This window comes from Acinonyx jubatus, chromosome C2, assembly GCF_027475565.1.
Source record: "Acinonyx jubatus isolate Ajub_Pintada_27869175 chromosome C2, VMU_Ajub_asm_v1.0, whole genome shotgun sequence".
Classification (NCBI taxonomy): domain Eukaryota; kingdom Metazoa; phylum Chordata; class Mammalia; order Carnivora; family Felidae; genus Acinonyx; species Acinonyx jubatus.
In genome coordinates this window covers 64,439,524-64,467,378 of record NC_069384.1, presented here as the reverse complement: position 1 = coordinate 64,467,378, position 27,855 = coordinate 64,439,524, and the positions used below count along the sequence as shown (strand labels likewise).

The 27,855-nt window shown below is 38.7% G+C and overlaps 1 protein-coding gene across 1 annotated transcript; it reads right to left on the bottom strand.

Annotated features, from left to right (window-relative positions):
* Positions 1 to 53: 53 nt before the first annotated feature.
* On the bottom strand, positions 54 to 27,855 carry POGLUT1 (protein O-glucosyltransferase 1). The gene is made up of 11 exons (XM_027060918.2): positions 27,700 to 27,855; positions 26,851 to 26,941; positions 25,596 to 25,739; positions 16,695 to 16,830; positions 14,415 to 14,536; positions 9,084 to 9,143; positions 7,562 to 7,661; positions 5,686 to 5,744; positions 4,485 to 4,652; positions 3,263 to 3,319; positions 54 to 2,568 (listed from the first exon to the last, which is right to left on the bottom strand). The coding sequence occupies exons 1-11, from the start codon at positions 27,782 to 27,784 to the stop codon at positions 2,412 to 2,414; spliced, it is 1,179 nt and encodes a 392-aa protein (XP_026916719.1). The 5' UTR covers positions 27,785 to 27,855; the 3' UTR covers positions 54 to 2,411.

Genomic DNA, 27,855 nt, shown 5'->3' with positions numbered 1-27,855 from the left:
GGTAAGTTTGGGTCCTATGTAATGTTAACAACAAACAACACAACCTTTACAAATTATGGGGATAAAAATTATTTTCAAAAACATACATTTTTCATATTGTTACACACCATCCTCATATCACCTATACTGAGGTAAACAGATAAGTATAAAATCTGAATAACATTTGCTGAATTTAAATACAAAGATTCCCTTATTGACTATTCAAAGGGCAGATGAGAATCTGCATTGATCCAACTCTTACAGTCTTATCCAGTTCCCCTTAGGAGCAAATGGCTAGTCAATCTGTAAATAGGATCTAGTTAAGTCAACTGTCTCCATCCATCCATCCATTCTTCCTTTCAATGATTCTTTAGTATCTACTGTGTGAGGCACTGTACTGGATAATGGAGACCTCAAGATGAATAAAACATGATTCCCACCCATCAAGAAGCCTACAGAACAGTAGCAGAAATAGTCAAATAACTACAGTGTAATGTGATATATAACACAGGCACGAGCAAAGTTTTATCATAGCCCCTAACTGCCTAATGGAATGAAAGAAAGGATCCAGAGACAGGATGCTTGAGCTGGAACTTGAAGCAAAATGGGAAATTCACAGGGAAATGCAGTTTCAGCTCTTCATTCAAAGAAGAGAAAATTCTGTTTCTAGTTTAGTGACAGGAAAATTAAAACAAAGAAAGATAACATCTACTGGGACCTCATACTGACAAGGCAACACCACTGTACAACACAGAAATCCAGACTGCTTATCGTTAGACTTCTAGCACCTAAGGACATGGTCCCCATGAATTTTTAATGCTCAGAAACAAAACATCTAACTTTCAATGTCTGCCTTATTCTATGCAATGATCTTACCAAGGATATTCAACTCCTCCTCTAAGAAGGTCCTTAGACTTAAACATTTATGGAAGGTAGTTTAAAACGCCAAATACTTGCGGCACCTGGGTGGCTCAGTTGGTTAAGCATCCAACTTCGGCTCAGGTCATGATCTCGTGGTTTGTGAGTTTGAGCCCCGTGTCAAGCTCTGTGCTGACAGCGCAGAGCCTGGAGCCTGCTTTAGATTTTGTGTCTCCCCCTCTCTCTGCCCCTCCCCTGCTCATGCTCTGTGTCTGTCTCTCAATAATAAATAAATGTTAAAAAAAATTATTTTAAAAAAGCCAAATAATTTCCTGACTAATGGAATAAAATCCCTGATTTCATATGACTGAACCTCACATTTACTAATTTTGAAACAAACTAATATACGGAACAGTTCTTAAGAAGCAAAGGAAAAGAGCAGATTTAATGTGGAAAAGTTGGGCCAAAGGGACAGAATGGTTCTGAGTCATCAAACTCTATGGGTTTTCATCTAAAAATTTTTCTTCACTTTTGACTATAAAAGGAAGAGCATCCTGAGAGATTAAACCACTATCCAAATGTGTTTTTCAAAAAGGGAAAAAAGGGAAAAAGAGGCACTCCAACATGGATTTGCACTGAAATATTTCCTACATGAGTAAGTGCTCAACTTGGATGATCTAAACCCCAATAACATTTCATAGATGAAGACACCTTGAGGTCCCTGCATGCCCTTGCGGCTGTGGACACTGCTGCCAATTTAAAGAGGAAAAATATTAAGGGTGTGTAAGGAGTGAGGAAAATTTGCTGTTTTGTGCACAGTTCCTTTAAAGAGTGAGGACTACTTCCTAAATTTATTAAGAGGTTTTTGTCTTTTTTTAAAATAGAGACCATAAAAAGAAGTAGTGTGTGAAGGCACAAAAAAGGGGAACTTGAAATCCAATTGCAATAATTACTCATGCAATTGGCCCCTTTCTCTGTGGCATTATAGAAACCTCCTGAGTACCAAAAAGCTTATGCTTTTACAAAAGAGAACTGCCACATCATTGCATGGCACAACTACTGCTTCCTTAGACCTTTCAGGAAATGACCCCCAAGTGGTTTTCACTAGCCCCATAGGGCTTCCTACATTAAAATACAGTGACCAAGATTAGCCTAGAATAACTGAACTGCAGAGATGAATTATACTAGTTCCAAATGATTAGTTTTCTGCTCCAAATGATGGGACAAAGTATCCTCTGACGGACATAGTTGGTTTCACAGTGATGGACATACATGTATGGATGATCTGAGGCACAAGCTGTGATTGGTCTTAAGAAAATGAAAGGTGGAATTGGGTTCAACACCCAAATCTCATGATTTCTGGTCCTTATTCAGCCAAAGTGTTGAGCTGCTCCGAGTCCATATTATACACATTTTTGATCTTTCTCAGTTGTCTGGGTGCAGCATGATAAGGAAAACCAGGTATTTGGCTTGATAACAGTATTCAAGGTAGAGGTGCCACGGTCATGGTAAGCTTCTCACCACAGGATATTTGAGAGCTGCTGCCAGAGAGGACTGTGGTCCAATGATGATGCCTAGAGTTCAGTTTTCAAAATTTTAGGAATAATCTGATCATAGCCTTTCCTTCTTGTTACATTATAGGACAGGAATTTAGAGTATTCAGTCAACAGGTTCTCCCAGTAACAGGTGATGTCATCCATCTGCAAGTGGTTCATAATAAACTGGCTTCCCCTAGAGACGAGATTAATAAGAACACTTAAAGCACAGCATTTAATAATACTAATAGCTTACATCTAAGTGCTTACCTTGTGCCAAGTCCTATTCAGATGCTTCATATGAATTAACTCTTTTGATCTGCAGAGCCAACCCTATAGCCATCATATCCACACACATGCACTTAGCAATAGAACTTAACTTTTTTTCTTAAAAATAAACATATAAAGAGTGAATTCTCAGAAATTCTGTACTTGTTTAATTACCTGAAAGATTTTAGTCTACTACTATAAAGGATGGGCTTGGGACATATGTGAATGTGTGTGTTCCCTCTGGAAAGTTTTTTTTTTTTTTTTTAATTTTTTTTTTTAACGGTTACTTATTTTTGAGAGACTGAGAGAGACAGAGTGTGAGCAGGGGAGGGGCAGAGAGAAAGGGAGACACAGAATCCAAAGCAAGCTCCAGGCTCTGAGCTGTCAGCACAGAGACCGATGCAGGACTTGACCCCACAAACTGTGAGATCCTGACCCAAGCCAAAGTCAGATGCTCAACTGACTGAGCCACCCAGGCGCCCGCCCCCCAGTAAGTTTTAATTCTGATTATCTCTGTAGAATGAGAACGAAATCCAGATATCACCATGATAACAATAGTCATGTGACTTTAGTTGGGGATGATAAAGTAAAATAGATAAGGAAAAATGAATAGAACTTACCTTTCAGCAATTTCTTGAGCCATGTCATCATTTGCTTTTACAAAATGCAACAGCTCCCTAAAATGGAAAGAATCATTAGTCTCTAAAATATACACTGAGCTAAGAAAGACCACAGACTGAGGTCTATGGTTAATCTCTAGATACGTGGATAATTGATTATTTCTTTTTTATTTTATCTCATTTTTAAAAATGTTTTGTTTATTTTTGAGAGCATACATGTAGGGGAGGGGCAGAGAGAGGAGGACAGAGGATCTGAAGCGGGCTCTGCACTGACAGCAGCAAGCCCAATGTGGGGCTCAAACTCACAAACCACCACATCACGACCTGAACCAAAGTTGAACTCTCAACCAACTGAGCCTCCCAGGTGTCCCTGTTTCTTTTCTAAAGCAAAGACATTTGGGTCCTTACAGGACAAAAACAACAACAACAACAACAACAACAACAACAAAAGCCCCCACACAGGCTAAAGGCAACCTGTTGTAGATTTGGGACATACTTGAGAAAATAGAGAAATATTCAATGATACACATCAAAAATCAATAGTGAAAAAAAATTACCCTCCTGTCTCTTGCTGTAGCCCCTAGAAGAGGGCCCTGGTCTCATGTTTCTGGGCCCTTTCCGTATCTCTTCCTCATTCCTCCCATCATGTGAGAAAATTGGCCTCAGCTTCAGTGGGGTCAGTTCTCACATATCTGAAAGTCTCTTTGATAATATAACAACATCTAATATCCCTATCTTTAGTCTTTGAGAGATAAGCACTTTTCTACTGTGGACTGCCTGAACATTACATTTCAAACTAGCATTAGAGCACTTTTTCAGATTAAATCTCACATATAGCCTAGTTGACTGGTAGCACTGTATATACAAACCACATAGAAAAAAAAGCTTTCAGGGCTCCTGGGTGGCTTAGTGAGTTAAGCATCTGCCTTCAGCTCAGGTTACGATCTCACGGTCTGTGAGTTCGAGCCCCTCGTCGGGCTCTGTGCTGACAGCTCAGAACTGGGAGCTTACTTCGGATTCTGTGTCTCCCTCTCTCTCTGCCCATCCTTTGCTTGCTCTCTGTCTCTCAGTCTCTCTCTCAAAAGTAAATAAACATTGAAAAATTTATATAAAAAAAAACTTTCAAGGGAAAAAGTCATCAGTAGTAAATGCCTTAAATGGCTGGGGACTTAGAGGCAGATTGGGGAGTCATTAGGCACTCTGCTTGGGGAGAGCCACTCACTGGACATTGGAGAGATCTGTTTTGACTGGGATATAGTGAACCCATGGCTTCAGTTGTGGATAGAAGAATTCAAGCCACTCATCACCAACATGGAAAACAAGGGAACCACACAGGAAGAGGTGTTTGAACCGGAAACTTGCGGCTACACCTCGAAAATTAAACAGATACCTGGGAAAGAAAGAGCAAAATATATTCAATACTATACACCTGCTACCACAAATAGGCTCTTTTTCTTCTTATTCCCTCCTCCCCATCTCTCCTTTTATGACCCCTCTCCCTGCCCTTCCTATTTTCAGGTTTCAAGGACACATCTGCATGTCCCTGTGGGTTTCCAGGGGCTACTGGCTGTTTCAGGGAATGTCAGGTGGGGGAGAAAAGAGGATTCTTTCTCCAGACAGACCTAGAGAGGGCCACAAACTGGGTCTAGATAGAGAGATGTAAGTCTCAGATGGAGAGAGTACCTTACCCTTTCCTATGAGCTTTCCTGGGCCTAATGTCTCTAGTGAGTCATGGCTCCCCAAAGCCTTGTTTTTCCCCTGGGGTACCCCACCAAAAGCACCTGCTGTTCCCCTTCTGAACAGAATTCCTCTTCTGAATTCTGGAGAAGAAAACCAGGTATACCTAATTAATCTTCAAAGAAATGCCCCCTGGAAAAAAGCTATCTTAGAAAAGAACATGGTCTTTTCAGCATTTCTCATGCATGCACCCGTCTCCAACTAGAGTTGCTTCTACCCTAGAGTTCCCACTATGCAGTGTAATCAGCATTCACCTCTCTGAATCCCCCTACTTCCTCCTCCTGACCTGGTTTTACTTGTTCACCTAATCCTTAGTCCTGGCATTGAATTCTAACATTTTAGTTACATATGCTTTATTCATTTTGAAATGTAAACTTTTATTAATCTGATAAATACTTTAACTTTACCTATTGGTTGGATGGGGTGTAGAGAGAAGGAATCCCATCACTTTGGTTGCTAGCAGAAAGGTCTATGGAGGCAGGGACCATTTTTTAGGGTCTCTGCAGTTCCCATAGAACTCAGGTGAGAACCCTGTACACACAGCATGTTCTCATTAAACAACAACCAGATGAATTAATAGGACTTTCATAAACCCCAGTTGGACCTAGTATTAAAGTTCTCTCCCAAAGTGAAGCTATTCCAAATGTAATAGGGAAGCCAAGAGTCAGGAGTCCTAGAAGTCTTACTTGTATTTGCAGTGATCCACAAGATGGACATCCTTAGCAGCTGGCTTCCCCAAGGTGTCCTTTAAGCGAAAAGGAAGTTATTAGTATTGAGAGTGGTAGTATTTATTGAAAAGCAGTATGCAGCAAACATAGTTAAGCATTCCATCAACACGACCTCATTTCATTGTCCTGAATAAACACATTCAGAAGAATTATTATCCCATTTTATACATGAAGAAGCCATGGTCTCGAAAAGTTGAGACTTGCTCAGGGTCACGTGGCCCTATGTAGAGGAGCAAGGGTTTTAACCTGGGCCTGTCTCATTTTAGAGTTTAAGCTCCCAGAGCCATGTGGATCCTTCTCTGAACTCAGAGATCCTAACCTATAGCACATTTCACTCTGTGTAAAGTATACATATACGAAGGTACAGGTGGTGGCTGGCGGGCTCAGAGGTAAAACCCACACACAGATTTTTGTTGGGGATGGAAAGTATTTAAAAATAAAAATTCAAACCATTGCCAACATTTACAGGTGGTAAGATATTTCTTCCAAAAACCCCGATTTCCAACTTTTCTTGTAAAACATAAAAGGAAGGTCTGGTAAACTGAGCTCCTATTCCCTTGGCGGCGTTGACCAGACCTTTAGCTCTTTCTCCTGCTCACTCCTGTGGCCTCCTGGGGCATCTGAGTTTGAGACCCCCATTTATATCCCAGCTACCTTAGAAGATGGCAAACACTTTGATGAGGGAAACAAGTCTTGTTTGCTTTTGCAGCATCCCACAGTAGAGGCTGTGCTGAATGGATACACTTTTCATATTTTTCTTTTTCTTTTTTTTTTTTTTAATTTTTAAATGTTTATTTATTTTTTATTTTTGAGACAGAGAGAGACAGAGCATGAACGGGGGAGGGTCAGAGAGAGAGGGAGACACAGAATCTGAAACAGGCTCCAGGCTCTGAGCCGTCAGCACAGAGTCCGACGCGGGGCTCGAACTCACGGACCGTGAGATCATGACCTGAGCCGAAGTTGGACACTTAACCGACTGAGCCACCCAGGCGCCCCCATATTTTTATTTTTCAACAAAGTTTGTTAGACTTCATTTGCTCCTGTTTGATTACAACTATCACATATTACATCTCAGATACACTTAGTTTTCCCACAAGAAGTTTAAAACTTCTTTTCATATCATCCTCATATGGCATTTGAAAATTTCAAATGAGGACATTTAGGGCTTAAAGTTCTTTGAATAAGGCAAGAAGTCATAGAAGACAGAGATGAACTCCAACCTGAAGGAGCCAGTCATTGCTGGCATTGCCTTAGAATCACTTGGAGAGTTGTAAATAAATTAAGAATATCTTTACATTTCAATTAAGAATATCTTTACGTTTCAAATGCTTGAAAAATACCCAAAGAAGAGTATTTATGACATGTGAAAATTACATGAAATTCAAATTTCCATGCCATAAATAAAGTTTTACTAGAACACAGCCAGGCTCATTCATTTACATATTGTCTGTGGCTGCTTTCACACTGTGATGGCAGAGTTGAGTAACTACAACAAGATCATACAATCCACAAAGCTTAAAATATTTACCATTTGGCCCTTTCCATAAAAAGTTTGTGTCCTCTGGTTTAAACCTTAAAAGTAGTAAAAAAACAAAACAAAAACAACAACAACAAAACAACAAAACAAAACCAAAACTACTACTCATAATATGGCCCAGAAAAGCAATGTGAGTTTGAAAGAATAATTTACATATATGCCAATACTAGTTTGTGGATCTTTCTCTACATTCATCTATCACTAAGAGGAAACCTGATCTGGAATTCTACCCAGGTGACAATGTTCTTTGAGTGAGAATGTTCACTGCTATGGTTCTATTCAGACAATTGTGATTACTTTCATAGATTTCCAGGCTTGGTTTTTGGTGTATTCTGCATCAACAAGTTTTGGGTTTTTCCGAGATAGAAGAATGAGAGGATCCCGTTCTGGACTTGTCCTATAAAAGAAGCATATGACATAAAACATGTGTCCTCCATCATAATACTGTTCCCAATCTCTAAAAAGTAAGCTGTAATTGGACCCAATGCAATGACTGTACACATAGATGGATAACTTACTGGTTACAGCAGAGGTGGGGGTGGGGGTGGGGGGGTACTGGGCCCTGTGCATATAGGTGTTCCTGCCTGTTCCTGGCTGTTTACCCTTCAGAGATGGGGAGTATTGGGCCCTTCTTTGCTTACATCTAGTCTTTAAGAGGATGTTGTTCTGAACTCTACAGGCATATCCCAGGAATGAGTTCCCTTTTGGGATGGCTCATGTAGCGTCTATAATCACTAGTACTCACAGCTGTGTGACTAGGTAATCACCCCTCACCAAAATAGCTACATGACCTTTGTTGTGTGTATTTCGTAAAGTCCAGTGTAATATTTAAATTAAAAAGAAAACTAAAGGGCTAAAACCTGTAGAAAAAGTCCTAGTTATGGTCCAAGTAGGAGATGGTCCTGACATTTGAGAGGTCCTGGACACCTCTCCCGCACCACCCCCCACCCCGACCTGCCATGGACCCACTCTCTGAAAAGTGGACATATCCCTATATAATTTATAGGAAGTCCTAGAACTCTTCAAGTCCACACATGGATCCCAAGTTAAGAAGCTGTGATCTTAAGATCTGAGAATCAAGAGAAGTTGATAAGGACCAGTAAGCAGTGGCTACTGGGCCTATCTACATTCTCAAGTTCACTGCCTCAATAGAGGGTATGATCTCCAACAAGGACTCACCAGGAAAACGACAAGACCCTTCTTTCACGGTCCCTGTTCTGTTCATCTATACAACAGATGGTCTTCATGTATCTACATGGCAGGTACTGTTCTTGGCACTGGGGATGTGGGTCTGAGTAACATGGAGAGGGTCCTTGACCAACATTTCCCTTTCCCTCCTCCCTTTCTTCCCTGCTTCCCTTTCCATTTTCATCAGTCTCAGTCTGTGGTCTCCACCATTATTTGGCAGCCACATGACCTCATGGAAAAAGGAGTCAGGAGATCTGGTGATGGTTCCTGATCCGCCATTAACTAGACAGTGACTAGAAGAGGTCCAGGTCAGAAGCTACCCATAGGACACTATAATCTCTTAGGCAAGAGGACAACTCAGCTGTTCTCTTCAACATACACTCAATGCCTAATATACTCATGGCACTCTAAATACCTATTCAATGAATAAATGAATGAACCTTACTTCTTTCAATTCCAATTCAACTAAGAGTGATTTGGGCAAAAAATTTAAATTCTCTGTCTAAAATTCTGTGCTTCTACATTTATTTCTTAGTTATCTTAGTTTTCTCTTTGAACTAGAGATCTTCACACCCTCAAAATTGCTTATATTTTACAAATTTATTTGTAAAATGCCAGACAATATAGTCACCTTGATCCTCGGAAATATGCTGTAGAGTTTTTCTTCTTCCATGGCCACTGTGCTGCTGACCTAAAAATAGATTTCAGTTAGTTTCTATGTTTTTCTCTTAACCAAATGAGGACGTGTTTTAACCACTTCTGAAGATTAGTTCAGAGCTTTACATTTTTCATTAAGTCTGACCGAGGCTTTCAAAAGAAAGAGCCCTCAATGACATTGCATTTCCCTTTGTTGTTGCTTCATTCCTTTGGAAATGCTAGCCAATAGTATCTACAATCTGTTCCTCCGTTAATAAGTTAACAACATTGAAAGAAAAGTTCCCAGCCCCTAAATGACATGTTTAGAGCTATTTAATGCATACAATGAGGATTTCTTCTCTGCTTTATGTAGAGTGGTGCTATTGATAAACTTAATAGGCAAAGAGACCTGCAGAAAATATCAGAAATTGAATTAAGGGCAAGAAAACAAATCACTCCTTGACCTCGTGTTTTGGATGCATAGGCAGCATCTTTAGAAACGTGTCTGATATTGCAAAGCACCCTGTATTCTTGAAACTGTCCTAAGTGCTCCATGAAACAAAGTCCCTGAAACTCAGGTCTCAGTACATACTACCATGACCAGCTTTTCTTGCTGAAGTTGCTAGTTCACAGATGCAGCATTTTTAACTTCCTTTGTAGGGGCCCTGCACAGGGTTGCATGGTGTCTTCCTCTGAGAAATGAGGGGGACAGCTGAATTGGAGTTAATGAGGGATTGCTGGACTATTTACCATAATGGAGAGACTTAGGATATAAACTTTTTAGGTAGAAATACTTTTAAAGACATAAATGTCACATTACTCAGCTTCTCTCAGCTGAGAGCATTGCTCATTTTTGTGGCCTATCTCATAGGTTTTCCTTGCTATACCATCTTTTCCTGATTCTACAATCCAAAGCCAGAACTATCTCTCATTGTGCCCCATACTCCCTCCCACCGAAACATAAATGCTATACCACTGGGTTATTTTTGTTTACTGGGTTTTTGTTTTTTACTGGAAATATGGTATATGCTTATTATATAAAATTCTTTTTTAAGTTTATTTTATTTATTTTGGGGGGGGATGTGAGTAGAGGAGGAGCAGAGAGAATGAGAGAGAGAGAGAGAGAGAGAGAGAGAGAGAGAGAGAGAGAGAATCCCAAGTGGGCTCTGCACTGTTAGCACAGACCCAACATGGGGTTTGATCCCACGAACCATGAGATCATGACCTGAGCTGAAACCAAGAGTTGGACCCTTACTGACTGAGCCACCCAGGAGCCCCTATATAAAATTCTAATGGAAAAGCATAAAATAAAAGTAGAAAAATCATCTGGAACCTTCCTGCCCGTAGATAACCATTTTTACCAATTTAACGTCTCAGTGAAGAATTTCCTTCCAATCAAGTCTCCATATCAGTGGTTCTCAATTGGTGACTTTGCCCCGTTCCCCCAGAAGACATTTGGCCATGACTATAGACATTTTTGATTGTCACTACTGGGGGACTGCTACTGGCATTTAGTGTCATTAAGACACTAATGGGGTGCTGCTAACTATCCTGCAAGGACAGGATAGTTATGCACAGGACAGACCCCTGCAACAAAGAATGATCCTATCCAAAATGTCAATACTACCAATATTGAGAAACCTTGCTCTGTATAACACAGATATTTTATATATATTATATATTATATATTATATATTATCTATTATATATTATATATATACCCATTCTCACAATGCTTGAGGTGGTTTTGTTATCCCTAATTTACAGCTGAGGCTCTTGAGAGGGTAAGCAGTTTGCCCAGAGTCACACAGCTGATAAGAGCCAGAGTATAAACCCAGAGTCCCTGTTTTTAAGCCCTATGCTACCTTTACTCTGCATTCAGGCACAACATTCCATTTTATAGCCATGCCACTTCATTACTTATTCATGGACTTTTAGGTAGTGTCTCACTCTTTGCTTTAAGAAACAATACTGTAGTGAATATCTTTGTGTACCTACCTTTACATACTTGTCCAATTAACTCTTTGGGATAAATTCTAGAAGTGAAATGGCTGGGTCAAAGATATATACATTTTATATTTTGATATACATTGCCAAACCACCCAACTAAAAAAGTATCAATTTATACTGAAATTCTGAGTATAAATTTCCTTGGTCCCTGGGAAAACTGTATTTAATATACACAGACTTGTACCATCTCTGTTTTCTCTCTCCCTCATTCTTTCTACCCACCTACTTACCCCTCAAAAGACCTATGTTAGGACTTTTTTCCCCAGGCAAGTGCTAAAATTGGCCAACACAGCCTGGGGCTGCCCCAGACCTCTTTTATAACCATCCTCCCTACCTCCTATGACAGTAGAGACATAAATCTTTAAAATACAGAAACAGTGAATTCTTCTACAGAGTGAAAAGTAAGTCAATAGGGACAAACTCCCAAAAGATTAGAAAAAATAGCAGGCAGACATCAATGCAGATAAACAAGGAGATTTTTAAAGTTTCAAAGTAAGACGTGAAATCACATAGCTAGAGCTTTTGAATGGAGGGCTCTAAAATATAAAATTATAATTCTGGGGGCACCTGGGTGACTCAGTCGGTTAAGCGTCTGACTTTGGCTCAGGTCATGATCTCACGGTTTGTGAGTTCGAGCCCCACATCGGGCTCTGTGCTGACAGCTCAAAGCCTGAAGCCTGCTTCGGATTCTGTGTCTCCTTCTCTCTCTGCCCCTCCCCCACTTGTGCTCTGTCTCTATCAAAAATAAATAGATGTATAAAAAAAATCTTTTTTTAAATTACAATTCTGCAATCATGAATAAATTCACCTGAAGAATAAGAGGGGACGATATCAAAAGAAAAATATGTTCTTGTAAGTTTAGATTTTAAAACATAATCTATCTCCCTAAAATAAGCTTAGTGGTTTTCAAGGGAGGAAAAAGAGTACGTAGTGGAGGAACTGGTAACACCTTGACTAGGTGATCAAAATTAATATCTCTAAAGAGTTAAGGATGGGGGCACCTGGGTGGCTCAGTTGGTTAAGCATCCACCTCTGGATTTCAGCTCAGGTCATGATCTCACAGTTTGTGAGACTGAGCTCTGTCAGCACAGAGCCCAGATTCTCTTTCCCTTTCTCTCAGCCCCTCCCCCCCACACTCTGCCTCTCTCAAAATAAATAAATAAATAAACATTAAAAAAAAAAAAAGAAGAGTTATAGATGGATGCAAAAATCACTTAGGTAAGTATTAAGGCCAGCAATGCATAAGCTGAATCTAATCATGAGGAATAGACAAAACTAAACTGAAGAACATTCTATAATGTATGTGGCCTGTATTCTTCGAAATGTCAGTGTTATGAAAGAGAAAAACAGACTGAAGAGCTGTTCCAGATTACAGGAGACTAAACAGAAATAATAACTAAATGCAACACATGAGCCTGGATTGTATCCTGTACTGGAGGTAGAATGTGCCATATAGGACATTATTGGGATAATTAAGTGTTGTACCAATATTGTTTCCTGAATTTGATAATTGCAGCATGGTTATAAAGGAGAATATCCTTGCTATTAGGAAATACGCACTAAAGTATTAGGATGTACAGGGTCATAAGGTATGCAACTTACTCTCAAATAGTCCAGAAAACAAGAAATTATGCATATATTACACATAGCCTAAAAGTCTATCATAGAAAATAATGAGGTAAATTATTATCCATGCAACGGAATACCATGTAACTAATAAAAATAATGAGGTAGTTTCATATGTACTGACATGGAAAGATCCCTAAAACACACTAAGAAGTGGGGGGAAAAGATGCCGATGTTAGACATACTTCTTTATTTTTATGAGCATATATAGGTTTCATAATCAGAAAAAAAGGTTGTTTTTAAAGATTTAAAAAACAAAGTAGGGTGCCTGGATGGCTCAGTTGATTAAGTGTCCGACTCAATTTGGGCTCAAGTCATGATCTCACAGTTGTAAGATTGAGCCCTGCATGGGGCTCTACACTGAGCATGGAGCCTCCTTGAGATTCTCTCTCTCCTTCTCACTCAGCCCCTTCCCTGCTTGTTCTCTCTCTCTCTCTCTCTCTCTATCTCTAAAAACAAAGAAAGAAAGAAAGAAAGAAAGAAAGAAAGAAAGAAAGAAAGAAAGAAAGAAAAGAAAGAAAGGAAGAAAAGAAAAAAAAGTAGATGGATAGCAGGTAGAAAAAGAGCTACAAAAAAGAAGAGTGTAAAAAGTGTATTTGCAAGTACCTGAAAAAAAAAAAAAAGGATTAGATAACTAAAGCCAAGAATAACTTGAAGAAAAACAGGTTAAAAAACTTGTTATTTTTCCCTCTGGAGAGGATGGGTAAGGTTAATTGGTAATGTGGAGAAGATAATGCACTTGGATACCAGGACTTCAGGCCTAGATTGGTTCCTGATGTTGACCAAGTCACTCAACCCCTGAAATAAAGAGTTGGAAAGGACAATTTCCAGTTCTAGTTCTGTGAAGTATGAGACCAAGGTATTTTACAAAATCATTTTCAAAGTACACCTACCAGATAACAGACTCATTTTTTACCTGGTGGCTCTAACCGCCATTGAGGACTTCAGCCCTATGTGTTTCTTTAGAAAAGGGACATTCTTTTCACCCCCTTTGAGTCTCCAGCCACACATGGTACAGGTGATAGATATTTGTGTAAATGAAGTTAAATTAAATTTTTGCTTTCTCAATGGACCTGAGAGAGGACCTATAAAGACTGTATTTCTTCTAGAAGTTTTCTAATTAGGTATCAATGTTGTTTAAATCATAAATGCAAAATGTAACTAGGTAAGAAATACCTATAGCTTGGATGACATGGACAATCTAAATTCTGAAATGACATCAGATAGACTCAACAGCCCAAGCATGTCTCAGTCGTGAATCAGGAGAATCTGGAATAAGTTTGTACTTGAGATAATTATGGGACAATATGTCCTCCCCATCTCCACCTTAAGGACTTAGATCTAAGTTATAAAGTACATTTATGTTCCTCCTAGTAATTTTCTATTCTCCCCCACAACATGGTCATTCACTTTTTTCAAATTATGAAAGTAATTCACTCTTATTTGGAGAATCTTAAAAATACAGAAAAATTTAAAGAAGAAAAGAAAAGGCTCCTATACTCCTTTCCCCAAAGGCATTACTGATACTTTAGGGTAGGCTCTGCTCTTTTCCTATGGATGGGTAAATATTTTATACACACACAAAATTCTTATGCTATAGTTTTTCTTTTGTTTTTAACTTAAACAAACATTAGTTTATTTCAAGAAGACCTACAAAGAAGGACAAATAAAACCTCTCTAAAGGACCTACCTTACCAGATCTTCTCTGAAGAGGTCCCACCGTCCAAGACCTGTAGGATAAATTGGCCAAACAGCAGGCCCCCCTTCCCAAAATGTCCAAGCAGGATACATGATATCATGGTACTCTGATGTCTTCAACAGAAACAGAAAGGTTGTTCTACATCAGTCTCAGAACAGAGAGAGAAGAATTAAACTACAGTCATGCCACAGGATCTGGACAAAAGTCTTGCTCTAGTATTAAATTGCCAAAAATATATTTTCCTTTGTCTGCAAAGTCTGGACTCTAGACATTAAAAGAGAAAAATGACCGTGGGTTAAAAATCATGGGCTCACTGAATCCCAGAATTTAAAATCTCATTAAAGGTCAACTTTTCCAGTTACCCAAAGTTCTATTTGTTAGGGTTTTTAGTTTAAGGAAATAAAATACCTAACTCTGAATCATCACACAGCTCTCTTATCTTTTAACTGCTATTACATTTGGAGTATATACTGTCTTACCAGTTCCTGATTATTTCCTAGATGGATCTTTTGAGAGCAAGAATCACAATTAAATGGTTAAAATGGGAGGGGCTCTTGAAACAGATCATCTGGGTTTCAATGCTGACTCAAAATGCTGACTCTACTTCTTTCCAACTCTAGGCAAGTTACTTAATTTTTCTATGCCTGCTTTATCTTTATGATGGGAGAAATAATACCAATAATGTTACCTATCTAATGGGCTTACTAAATGAGTTAGTACATGTGAAAAACTTAGACCAGTGTTTGGTACATAGTAAGTACTCAGTAAGTGTTCATTAGTGTTATCTAATACTGTGGTACTGTTGAGCTCACCCTGGTTGGTCAATAAATTATTATTTGTTGATCAGGACCAGAAGTGCTGATGGGCAGAATGGGAGAAAGGGATATTATCCCACATCTTTTGAAAAAAGTTTTAAATCATCTGTTCTCTTTTTATGATTACTTCTGTTAAAACTCTGGCCTGATAAACCTTTAACTCTTCAGTAGTTTCACTGGAATTACACATGCAATATGCTGTTTGCCTTTCTCAAATACTTTTGAAAAATGGTATGTGATTCATAAAGCAGCTCAGACATAACAGCTGCTCAATAGAAGCTGTACAATTACTATAAAGTTGAAAGACTAAAAGCTTTCTCTTGGGAATTAGAAGTCACTGGCTTAGAAACAAAAAGAGAAGATGAAAAGAAAGTATACTGATTGTTATACTTTACCATACACAGAAACAACAAATAGATAACAAGCATAAAGTCCTTACTGACTTACATGGGAGCTTCTATCTGTTCTTCTGGGAGGGTTTCATGACAAACAAGAAAACCAAGCACTTTTGAGAAATGAGGCTAAATCATGGGAAATGCAACACAAATGTGGCCTCAGCCCATTTGCAACACAGTAAATACACAAGTCTACAGAGAAAGTAAACTGTGATAAAGAAAAAGTGGGGATAAAAGGTCCCTCTTTGGAGAAACCACATCAGAGATGGTGCTCCTTTTCTCAAAGTCCACCGGGTTTTCCTAAACCCTCCCTTCCCCCATAGAATCTTCCACCCATTCTCTTCTAGCCCTCCCAACCCACCCCTAAATGTGGCCATACCTAGTCTCAAGGGAACCAAGACCCATGCCTTCCAATACACATTTGCAACAACCTGGGCACTGAGAAGATATTAACTATCTCAAATTCTTCAAGTCCACAGGTGTGAACTAGTACTCCTATTCCTCCATAACTAGACTCAAAGCTCACCCTGTCACATATTCCTCTTGGATATCCCAGACCTATCCCCTCAATGTACTGCTTCAGCACAAACTGTGTGGAGTTATCCACCACCTTCAGCTTCACTGTTAGCCATGCTGGGCCCCTGGGATACACTGACAGATAGGACTACACACACACACACACACACACATATGGGAGTTCAACAAATAGTTTTTGAATGAAGGTGTTCTCTAACTCCAAGCCCATGAGCTATTTTGAGCCACTCTCTCCCTATGTTCTGTAGGATCTCTAAACCTTTCCTTCAATGTCCTATCAGTTCTTTAGGCGTCCATTATTCTCTCCCCTTCATCCCTAGACCTATAGACACATAAGCAATCTTTTTACCCATTGCCTCAGTCTTATTGCTCAGCCACTGTGAAGCTAAGAGGGACACAGGCCAATTCCTGGACCTCAGGCGTCACCCTCACCATTACCCAGAAGATTCTGTCATAGGACAATCATCTCCTACTCATACTCTAGAGGAACACCTCCCATCTCCCCATACATCTCTCCCTATACTTACCTTACTGAAGGAGAAGACTGGAATGGCAGGCTCCATCCATTTAGGAACCTGAGGATAATCTCGTACATTGATCACCATTTCCATGTCAGGGAGGCGTCCGATAACTTCCAAAATAAAGTGTTCAACACCACTACACCTGTCAACCAGAAATACCACATATTCACCAAATCAGTGCCTACTATAGGACAAGACATGGTCCCATTCACACTTTGAAAGCCCGTGTTCAGATCGTCAGCCTTCTGCAAAGTTTCCTGAAAGCAATGCTTCTAAAAGGACTTTTCTACTCTCTTATATTGTGCAAGGCATCTTTCCTAGCTAAACTGCTCCAGCTTACAACACTTCATGAAGTTTTCCAGTTAGATCATAAGTCTGAAAGATGTATTATTGCTACTCCTACCACTTTTCCTCTATTCATCCCTAGTTTTTAAAAATTTCCTCTTTAGTTTAATTAGTAAGCAAGATACAAATTTTGATAGTAACCAGAAAAAGCTAATTCTCTAAGTGTGTCCCTAGGGCTTTGCCTCTCACAAAGACATTATATTTATATCCACCGTAATTAAGTTTCATAATTTAGGAGGAAAGATAGGAAAACTTTTATTGCCTTTGAGTTGAATACTTCAGAACACTATCAAAATCAGTTTTGCAAGCCAGAAAGAATGTTATGTACACAATCACAAAGACTGTAATACAGGCATACTTGAGAGATACTGTAGGTTTGGTTCCAGACCATCACAATAAAGCAAATATGGCAATAACGCAAGTCAAGAGAATTTTGGGGTTCCCAAGTACAATAAAAGTTACATTTATACTATACTGTGGTCTATTAAGTGTGCAATAATAGTATTATGTCTAAGAAAACAATGTGCATATCTTAATGAAAGACACTTTATTGATAAAAAATGCTAAGAATCATCTGAGCTTTCAGCAAGTTGTGATTACTGATCACAAATCACCATAACAAATATAATAATAATAAAGTTTGAAACATTGAGAAAATTGTTCCAAAATATGACCCAGAGATGTGAAGTGAGCAAATGCTGTTGGAAAAATGGCACCAATAAACTTGTTAGATGCAGGGTTGCCACAAACCTTCAATTTATTAAAAAATGTGGTATCTGCAAAAGACAATAAAGTGAAGCCAAATAAAACAAGGTTTGCCTGTATACTTTTCTGGCTGGACTCCCCAGGAATCCTCAGAGGAAATCTGGAAAGAGAGAATACACTGGCAGATTAGCTTTTCTGCCCCATCCCTTGAGGTCCTGACCACCACTATCCTGGAGGGAACATTGCAAGGTTTGACCAAAATTTTCCAGTAGCATATAAATGACTGATTCATAAAATTGATTTATAGAGAGAGAAGTAACTGCAAAAAATATCAATGATTCATAAACGAAAGAAAAGATGCTCAACTGTATTAAAGAATGTCCCAGAAGTGCCTGGGTGGCTCAGTTGGTTAAGCGTCCAACTCTTGATTTTGGCTCAGGTCATGATCTCATGGTTCATGAGATTGAGCCCTATGTTGAGCTCCATGCTCTGTGTGGAGCCTTTAAGATTCTCTCTCTCTCCCTCCCTCTGCCCCTCCCTTGCTCCCCAAAACCCAAACTTGTAAAAACAGAGAATGAAATGGTGGTCACCAAGGGATGGGGGGAACAGGACAGATGCTGCTTAAGGGTACAAACTTACAACAAGTAGTGAATATGCCCTAGAGATCTAGTGCACAGTATAGTGAATATAGACAACAATACTGTATTATAATCAAACTTGCTAAAAAACCAAAATTTAATTATTCCAACTACTAAAACGAAAGGATAATTATGTAATTAGTGCTACAATGGCAATCATATATTATATAAATGTGTCAGATTAACATGTTGTGTACCTTAAATGTATATATTATATGTCAAATATATTTCAATTAAAAATTTATTTTTTTTAATTGTTTTTTAATGTTTTATTTATTTTTGAGACAGAGAGAGACAGAGCATGAACGGGGGAGGGTCAGAGAGAGAGGGAGACACAGAATCTGAAGCAGGCTGCAGACTCTGAGCTGTCAGCACAGATCCCAATGTGGGGCTCGAACTCATGGACCATGAGATCGTGACCTGAGCCGAAGTCGGACGCTTAACCGACTGAGCCACCCAGGTGCCCCTCAATTAAAAATTTAAAAACAAAGTATCACTATGACAAAAAAAAAAAAAAAAAGTGCTGTTGAAGCTAGGTGCTAGTCTTCACCAATCAGACTGACAAAGATCAGAGTCCAATAATACACAGTATTGATGAAAGTATGAGGTCTATTCTGAGCATGTAATACAAAGGTGGTGGAAGTGAAAATAGGCACAACTTTGGGATGGCTGGCTGGCTCACTGGGTGTCATGGGTTCAAGCCCCATGTTGGGTGTAGAGATTACTTACAAAACAAAAAAGAAAAAGTATATAAAAGAAGAAAATAGGCACAACTCCTTTGGAAGACAGTCTGCTTCTATCCATCAAGATTTAAAAAACACATTAGTTGGCCTACTAATCCTACTTGTAGGAATTGAGCCTGCAGATATAATTACATGAGTACTCAAAGGTTTAAGTTCACTACAGCATTGTTTACATGTGTTGAAATTCAAAGGGGAATGGTAGAGAATAATTTAAATGTCCTTTGATAGAGGGCTGAATAAAGAAATCCACACAATGGATCAGTATGCAGCCATGGAATAGTGAGATATACTCTATGTACTCATAAGGAACAATTTAAAAATATGTTATATGAAAAAGAAAAGTAAGTTGCAGAACAGAAGATACACATGTTCTATTTTGTTGATGAGTCTAGACAACTGTATATGCATAAACTATTTCTAGAAGGATATACAAGAAACTTGTAATCGTGGTTGTCTTTTGAGAGGAGGACTCAGGGACTAGAGGTTTGGGGGTTGAAGGTAGTAGAGAAACTTCCATTTCCTTGTTCATATTTTCAGGTTATCTAAATATTTTACCATGTGCAAGGAACAGTCCTTTGATGATAAAATAAACAAATAGAACTAGTTAGAAGTTTAAAAAATATAATGTTGCTATACATTTACATTTAACAGCTAAAACATTTGTTTTCTTTCATGTTCAGCTTTTAAAATAGCACTCTTTCACAAACTGTGTAATGCCGTTTATGATTCCTTTTATATAAAACTCTAGGAAATGATCTATAATGACAGAAGGCAGATCAGTAGATGCCTGAGAATAGGGTAAAAGGACAGCATGGCAGGGAGGGGTAGGAGAGAATGATTGCAAAGAGGCACAAAGAAATTTTTGGGAGTGACAGATACATTCATTATCTTGGTGTATACATACAGCAAAACTTATCAAATTATAATTGTATTAAAAAGAATAAAATACCAAAAAAAGGAATAAAATATCTAGTCATAAATTTAACTAATGAGATAGAAGACCTGTACTCTGAAAACTGTAAGACATTGATGGAAGAAATTTAAGATGACACAAATCAATGGAAAAATATACCATGCTCATTGATTGGAAAAATTAATATTGATAAAATATCCATGCTACCCAAATCTACAGATTCAATGCCACTATCAAAATACCAATATCATTTTTCACAGAACGAGGACAGATAATCCTAACATTTGTATGGAACCACAAAAGACCCTTAATAGCCAAAGCAATCTTGAGAAGGAAGAACAAAGTTGGAGGTATCACAAGCCCAGGTTTCAAACTATACTACAAAGCAATAATAATCAAAACAGTATGGTACTGGCACAAAAATAGGCACACAGATCACCAGAACAGAATAGAGAGCCTAGAAATAAACCCACGCTTGTATGGTCACTTAATCTTTAACAGAGGAGACAAGAATATACAATGGAGAAAAAAATAACCTCTTCAATAAATGGTGTTGGGAAAACTGGACAGCTACACACAAAAGAATAAAACTGGACCACCTTCTTACACCATATACAAAAACAAACTCAAAATGGATTAAAGACCTAGGTGTAAGGCCTGAAACCATGAAACTCCTGAAAGAAAACATAGGCAGTAAACTCTTGGACACTGGTTTTAGCAATATTTTTTTAGATCTGTCTCCTCAGGCAAGGGCAACAAATGCAAAAATAAGCAATTAGGACTACATCAAACTAAAAAGCTTTTTCAAAGTGAAGGACACCATCAACAAAACAAAAAGCAACATACTGAATGGGAGAAGATATTTGCAAAATATCTGGTAAAGGGTAAATATCAAAAATATATAAAGAACTCATTCAACTCAACACCAAAAGACAAATAATCCAATGAAACAATGGGCATAGACATGAATAGACATTTTCCAAAGAAGATGTACAGATGTCCAACAGACACATGAAAAGATACTCAACATTACTAATCATCAGGGAAATGCAAATCAGAACCATAGTGAGATATCATCACCAGTCAGAATGGCTATTATCAAAAAGATAAGAAATATTAGGGGCACCTGGGTGGCTCAGTTGGTTAAGCATCCAACTTTGGCTCAGGTCATGGTCTCACAATTTGTGGGTTGAAGCCCTGTGCCGGGCTCTGTGCTGACAGCTCAGAGCTTTGAGCCTGCTTCAGATTCTGTGTCCCCCTCTCTCTCTTCCCCTCCCCTACTTGTGCTCTGTCTCTTTGTCTCTCAAAAATAAATAAACATAAAAAAAATTTCTGGGGCACCTGGGTGGCCCAGTTGGTTGAGCATCCAACTTCGGCTCAGATCATGATCTCACTGCTTGTGAGTTCAAGCCCTGCATCGGGCTCTGTGCTGACAGCTCAGAGCCTGGAGCCTGCTTTGGGTTCTGTGTTTCCCTCTCTGCCCCTCTCCTGTTCGTGCTCTGTCTCTCTTATGTTTTATTTTATATAAAATAAAACATAAAAAAATAAAATAAAAATAATTTAAAAAACATTAAAAAAATTTTTTAAGTATTAAAAAAATAAGAAATAATAATTGTTGGAAAGAAAGGATACGAAGAGAACCCTCATGCACTGTTGGTGGGAATGCAAATTGGTGTAGCCACTGTGGAAAACATTATGGAGGTTCCTCAAAAAATTAAAAATGGAAATACCTATGATTTGGTAATTTCACTTCTGAGTATTTACCCAAGGAAAACAAAAATACCAATTTGAAAAGATATATACACTCTTGTGTTTACTGCAGCATTATTTATAATACTACATATGGAAGCAACTTAAGTGTCCATTGATAGATGACTTGATAAGATATAATATATATACATATATATATATAATACATATATCTACATGTATATAATGGAGTGAATATATATAATGGAATGAATATATATATGTACATATATATATAATGGAATGAATGAATATATATGTAATTAAATGAATGAATACATATATGTGTGTGTGTATATATATACATACATATATATATATATATACATACATATATATATATATATATATATAATGGAATATTACTCAGCCATAAAAAAGAATGAGATCTTGCCATTTGCAACAACATGGATGGACCTAGAAGTTATTATGCTAAATGAAATAAGTCAGACAGAGAAAGACAAATACCATCTATAAAAAACCTTAATAAATAAAAATAAATAAAACCTTATGATTTCACTTACATGTGGAATCTAAAAAACAAAACACATGAATAAACAAACAAAAAGCAGAAACAGACCCATAAATACAGAGAACAAACTGATGGTTGCCAAAGCAGAAAGATGTGAGGGGATGGGTAGAATGGATGAAGGTGGGTAGGAGATACAGGCTTCCAACTATGGAATAAATAAGTCATGAGGATAAAAGGTACAGCATAGGAAATACAGTCAATGGTATTGTAATAGTGTTGTATGTTTACAGATAGTAACTACACTTGTGGCAAGCATAGCATAGCATATAGAATTGTCCAGAATCACTATGTTATTCACCTGTTACTAACGTAACATTGTGTGTCAACTGTACTTCAATAAAAAAAGTCAGGAAGATGAAAAGTATAGCATAGGGAATATAGTCAGTAATATTGTAATAACATTGTATGGTGACAGGTGGTACCTACATATATTATGGTAAGCATTTTACGATGAATATACATGTTGAATCACTATGTTGTACACTTGAAACTAATATAATATTGTATGTCAACTATACTTCAATTAAAAATTAATTTTTTAAAAAGATAATGAACACAAAAAACTTACCAAGTTGTATACTTTAAATATGTGCAGTTTAGGGAAACCAAAGCAAAAATAAACTATTGGGACCTCATCAAAATAAAAACCTTCTGCACAGTGAAGGAAACAATCAGCAAAACTAAAAGGCAACTGACAGAATGGGAGAAGATATTTGCAAATGACACATCAGATAAAGGGTTAGTATCCAAAATCTATAGAGAACTTACCAAACCCAACACCCAAAAAACAAATAATCCAGTGAAGAAATGGGCAAAAGACATGAATAGAACTTCTCCAAAGAAGACATCCAGATGGCCAACCGACACATGAAAAAATGCTCAACATCACTCATCATCTGAGAAATACAAATCAAAACCACAATGAAATACCACCTCACACCTGTCAGAATGGCTAACATTAACAACTCAGGCAACAACAGATGTTGGCAAGGATGTGGAGAAAGAGGATCTCTTTTGCACTGTTGCTGGGAATGCAAACTGGTGCAGCCACTCTGGAAAACAGTATGGACGTTCCTCAAAAAATTAAAACTAGAACTACCCTACAACCCAGGAACTACAGTACTAGGTATTTATCCAAGGGATACAGGTATGCTGTTTCGAAGGGACACATGCACCCCAATGTTTATAGCAACACTATCAACAATAGCCAAAGTATGGAAAGAGCCCAAATGTCCATTGATGGATGAATGGATAAAGACGATATGGTATATATATACAATAGAGTATTACTCGGCAATCAAAAAGAATGAAATCTTGCCATTTGCAACTATGTGGATGGAAATAGAGGGTAAGTGAAATTAGTCAGATAAATATCATATGACTTCACTCATATGAGGACTTTAAGATACAAAACAGATGAACATAAAGAAAGGGAAGCAAAAATAGTATAAAACAGGGAGGGGGATAAAACATAAGAGACTCTTAAATATAGAGAACAGAGGGTTGCTGGAGGGGTTGCGGGAGGGGGGATGGGCTAAATGGGTAAGGGGTTTAAGGAATCTACTCCTGAAATCATTGTTGTACCATGTGCTAACTTGAATGTAAATTATAAAAAAATAAATTATAGAAAAAAGTAAATATGTGCAGCTTATATCAGCCACACTTCACTAAAACTATTATTTTAAAAATATCATTATTCTCCATCTTTGAAATGACATGTCTCCAGTCATTTAATTAGATGGTGCTCTGGTTCCTCAGCAAAATCTCTCAGCTCATATTTGAAATGCTGAGTTTATATTTTACTTTGTTCACAATAAAGTTTTTTAAATGCAATCTGGGCTTCTCCAACTGGGTGATTTAAAATTATCCAGACCTAGAAAGATACTGTTTTTGGCTAGATGGGAATCAAAGATATTATTCAACTGTATCCATTTCATTAAGGACACTGGTTCTGAATATTTCATTTTGTTTCTTCTTTGCCCAACTTTCTTTTCTTAGTTGTGTAGGTAGTTGAGACAGGGAACTTTCCATGCATTAGAAATATAACTATTTATTGTCAATGAAAGGTCCTATGCTCCCTTAGGAACATTTCTAACAGCTCATGATTCTTACCAAAATGTTCTGAGGTCTGGAATGAGAGGTATGTGCCTTACAGAAACTTTGAGAGTATTTTACTTCATTTGGAAATTGCTCATCTAACTATTAAACATTAGTTAAGCCTTCAAAGTCTAATAATGTCTATATTCATATTTTCTTTCTCATTTGTAGAAATTAGAAATTCTTCTATACTCATAATTTGTAAAGTTGAAACAAATGTCTGTTTAAAATACTTCAATAATTTTCCCCATTACCAGCTTATTTACCCCTAACACTTGATAACAAAAGTGTAATTGTGATTACTTCACTGTAATGGGATTTTAAGTGATCTTTATTTTCTTTTTTGTTGTTGTTTTTACATATTTTTGACAATTAAAATGCAGTAATTTGTAATAAAGTTGTTATTAAGAATAATTCCTTATGTCCACATGGATGCACGTTATTTGCAATACTGCTCATATACTTTCCTTTTAATGACAGAATAGAGATTGTTTAGAAAGATCTTAGGCTGAGAATACCATGGCCTCTGATTTTTGTACTTTGTAATTTTATAAAGATTTGAGTTAAAAAAAAAAAAAGACTCCTAAAAGGGAGGTTTCTTATTTGTTGTATAAACATGTAATGCTACCTAAGTCCAACTTCCAGGCTTAGTCCATGACCCTCCCTGCTCATCCCCAGCCCTCAGCCCACTGATATGTTACCTCAACCACCACACCTGAATTCCTGGCTAGTGTAGCCTGTGTAATCTGCAGCCTCAGTTATTCTTGACTTTCCACCACCTTTCTTCAAATACTCAGTATCTAGAACAATACTTGACCCATGAAAAACACTCAATCCTTCTCCTTCTTCAGCCCAGCTCAATCCTGCTAGGTCTCATCAGCCTGTGCCCTGCAGCATCCATATCTGGTGGATGATGAGAAGGGTAGAACCATAGCCAGTACAACCAGTGATTGTGCCCAAGCCTCAAGAAGAGAGAGGAGACAGACTTTAATATAGGAGAAAGGGGGGCAGGAGTTGGAAAGAAAAATCCTCAGGCAGGAAGAGTTTGTCACTATTTTGCAGTCCCTCTGAAATATGAGGAGAGATTCACCTGTGGGGCCCTCTAATTAACTCCTCTCTAAGAACAGTATCAAATAAGCCCATATATAAGAAGGTCAGAAGATATATTTACCTCATAGCTCTTACCTCGAGGGGAACATGCAGTCATTTTCTCTGTATAATCTGTTCTTAATAATCTGATAGTGGGTCCCCAGTTTCCGTCTGACTACCTCTGCCATCATCTTCTTGGAGATACCTCCTCGAAAAGGAGTTAGATCCTCTTCTATGACACTGAAAGAATGTGAATCGTCAAGGACAGCAGGTCAAAAAGTGGTACCATTCCACCTACTTCCTATCTATGGGTTTAGGTTTAGTATTAGAAAATACAGTAAGCCAGGGAAAGAATGGAGGACAGGAATGAGCAACCTTTCTGTAGGTAATCTAAAGCAAAACAACAAAGAGGAGAAAGCAAGTCAATTTCTCTTCTTCCTCTCTGGATCCGGATCGCCCCTTCCTTACTTGATGCACATTCACCTTTAATAGGCACACAACACCTGTGTCCTCCCAGTGACTGAAGTCCCACTGACCTCCCCTTCTCCAAATCCTGCAGAACATAGGATTTATGCCTTACAGTCTGACACTGTCTGATGCCCTTGGTCTCAGACTGACTGCCTTGTTCTGTCTGGCACCCATTCACCACACATACTCTAGCAGCCTGACAGCAGTGACCGGAAAGTACAGTATTTTGTATCCCTTTTAAAGTTCAATACATAGATTTTAATAAGTATCATAAGCATCAGGTTAATTTTTTGAGGAGTCATAGAATAACAAATCGAGGAGCTAAAGGACCCTGTTTTGTTTAGCTGATGAGGAATCTGACACCCAGAGAAGTTAAGTGACTTGCCACAGAGATAATTAGTGGGAAATCTGTGACTAGAACCAAAGACTGCTTTTAAAGTAATCTGTCTACCATACTACCCTCTCAGCCATAATTTTTACACTTTAAAAAAAACCAACAGGAAACTTGATGATTAGCCTCATTTATAAATATGTTCATTCCTCCGACAATATTTATTGAGTACTTACTGAGGGCCAGCACCAGGGATGCAACACCGAGTAAGACATTGGCCTTGACCTCAAGAAGCTTTCAGTCCAATGGGGAACACAGACAACTATGTGTGCTAACTCCAAGGAGTGAGTAGCATTGCTGAGACCACCTGGGCTTCTCCTATCCCAGGGCCTTTTTGTTCCCTAGAAATAGGAAACCCACCACAGGAACATTGCCTTTTATCAAGGCGTACTTGGCTCTCTGATTACTGTAATCCAGGTCTCTTGGGGATATTAGGGGAATTCTTGTGACAAGTACTAAACTCTCAAAGACACATCAAAGAAAAGAACTCACCCATGGTAGCAGCTGCAGTTTTGACTTGAACATGGTTCATAATTCTCCAAAGACCTGTTAATTTGGTCAATAAATACTTTCCATTTTGAACCTTCAAGAAGTGAAGTAAATGAAAGTTAACAAAATATCCTGATCATTCTCATTTGCTACCGGCAGGCATGCCGAACCAACTTCTGACACCCCTTCCCATTCCACTGGTGAAAAGGAAACGCCAGGAAGGATTCATTCTATAACTCTCCAGCACTCATGTCAAGTCTGCTCCTCTACTTGGGCTGTCAGGTGTCCAAGAAATTGGAAAATGTCCAAGCTCAACGCCTGGCACTCAGATAGCTATGAATAAACTGGGAACACGTATTCTCACCTTTTACTAATCAAAGTGAACCCTATAAAGAGGATTAATTAAAAGCCAAATACATTAATTCTCCCTTCATCTCTCCGTCAATTCACTAAGAACCACACACACACACACACGCAGAGAGAGAGAGAGAGAGAGATGAATTATTTCCCAGTGTGTTTCAGGGAGGAACAGTGTAGCCAAGCGCGGGCGACACTGGCTGTAAGTGAACAGGAGAACTCCCTCTCTACCTCGCTATCCTAATTCCGAAAAACAGGTTACTCTCCAGGGTCCTGGGCAGTAGAAGCAGCGCCAGACACCCAGAAGTTCTCACTCTCCGCTCCAAGGCGCCCCCGTGCCCTCTGCCCAGCTAAGCGCTCCAGCGGCCACAGCATCAGCCGGCCTCCGGCCGCCTCAGGGAACCGGGGGGGGGGGGGGGGGGGGGCGGGAAAGCACCTCTGGACTGCGCCAGACCCCGAGCCTCAGCGGCAGGCTCGGCCCCGCCCGGAGCCCACCTGACTCCTTCTGGCGGCCCAGCACTGGGGGCAGTAATAGCAACAGCAGCCACAGCAGGAGCTGCGGGCGCGCCCACCGCTCCATCACCCGCAGCCCACTGCAGAGTCCCAGCCGCGGCGCCGGCGGAAGCACGGCCCCGCACAAAGATGGCCGTG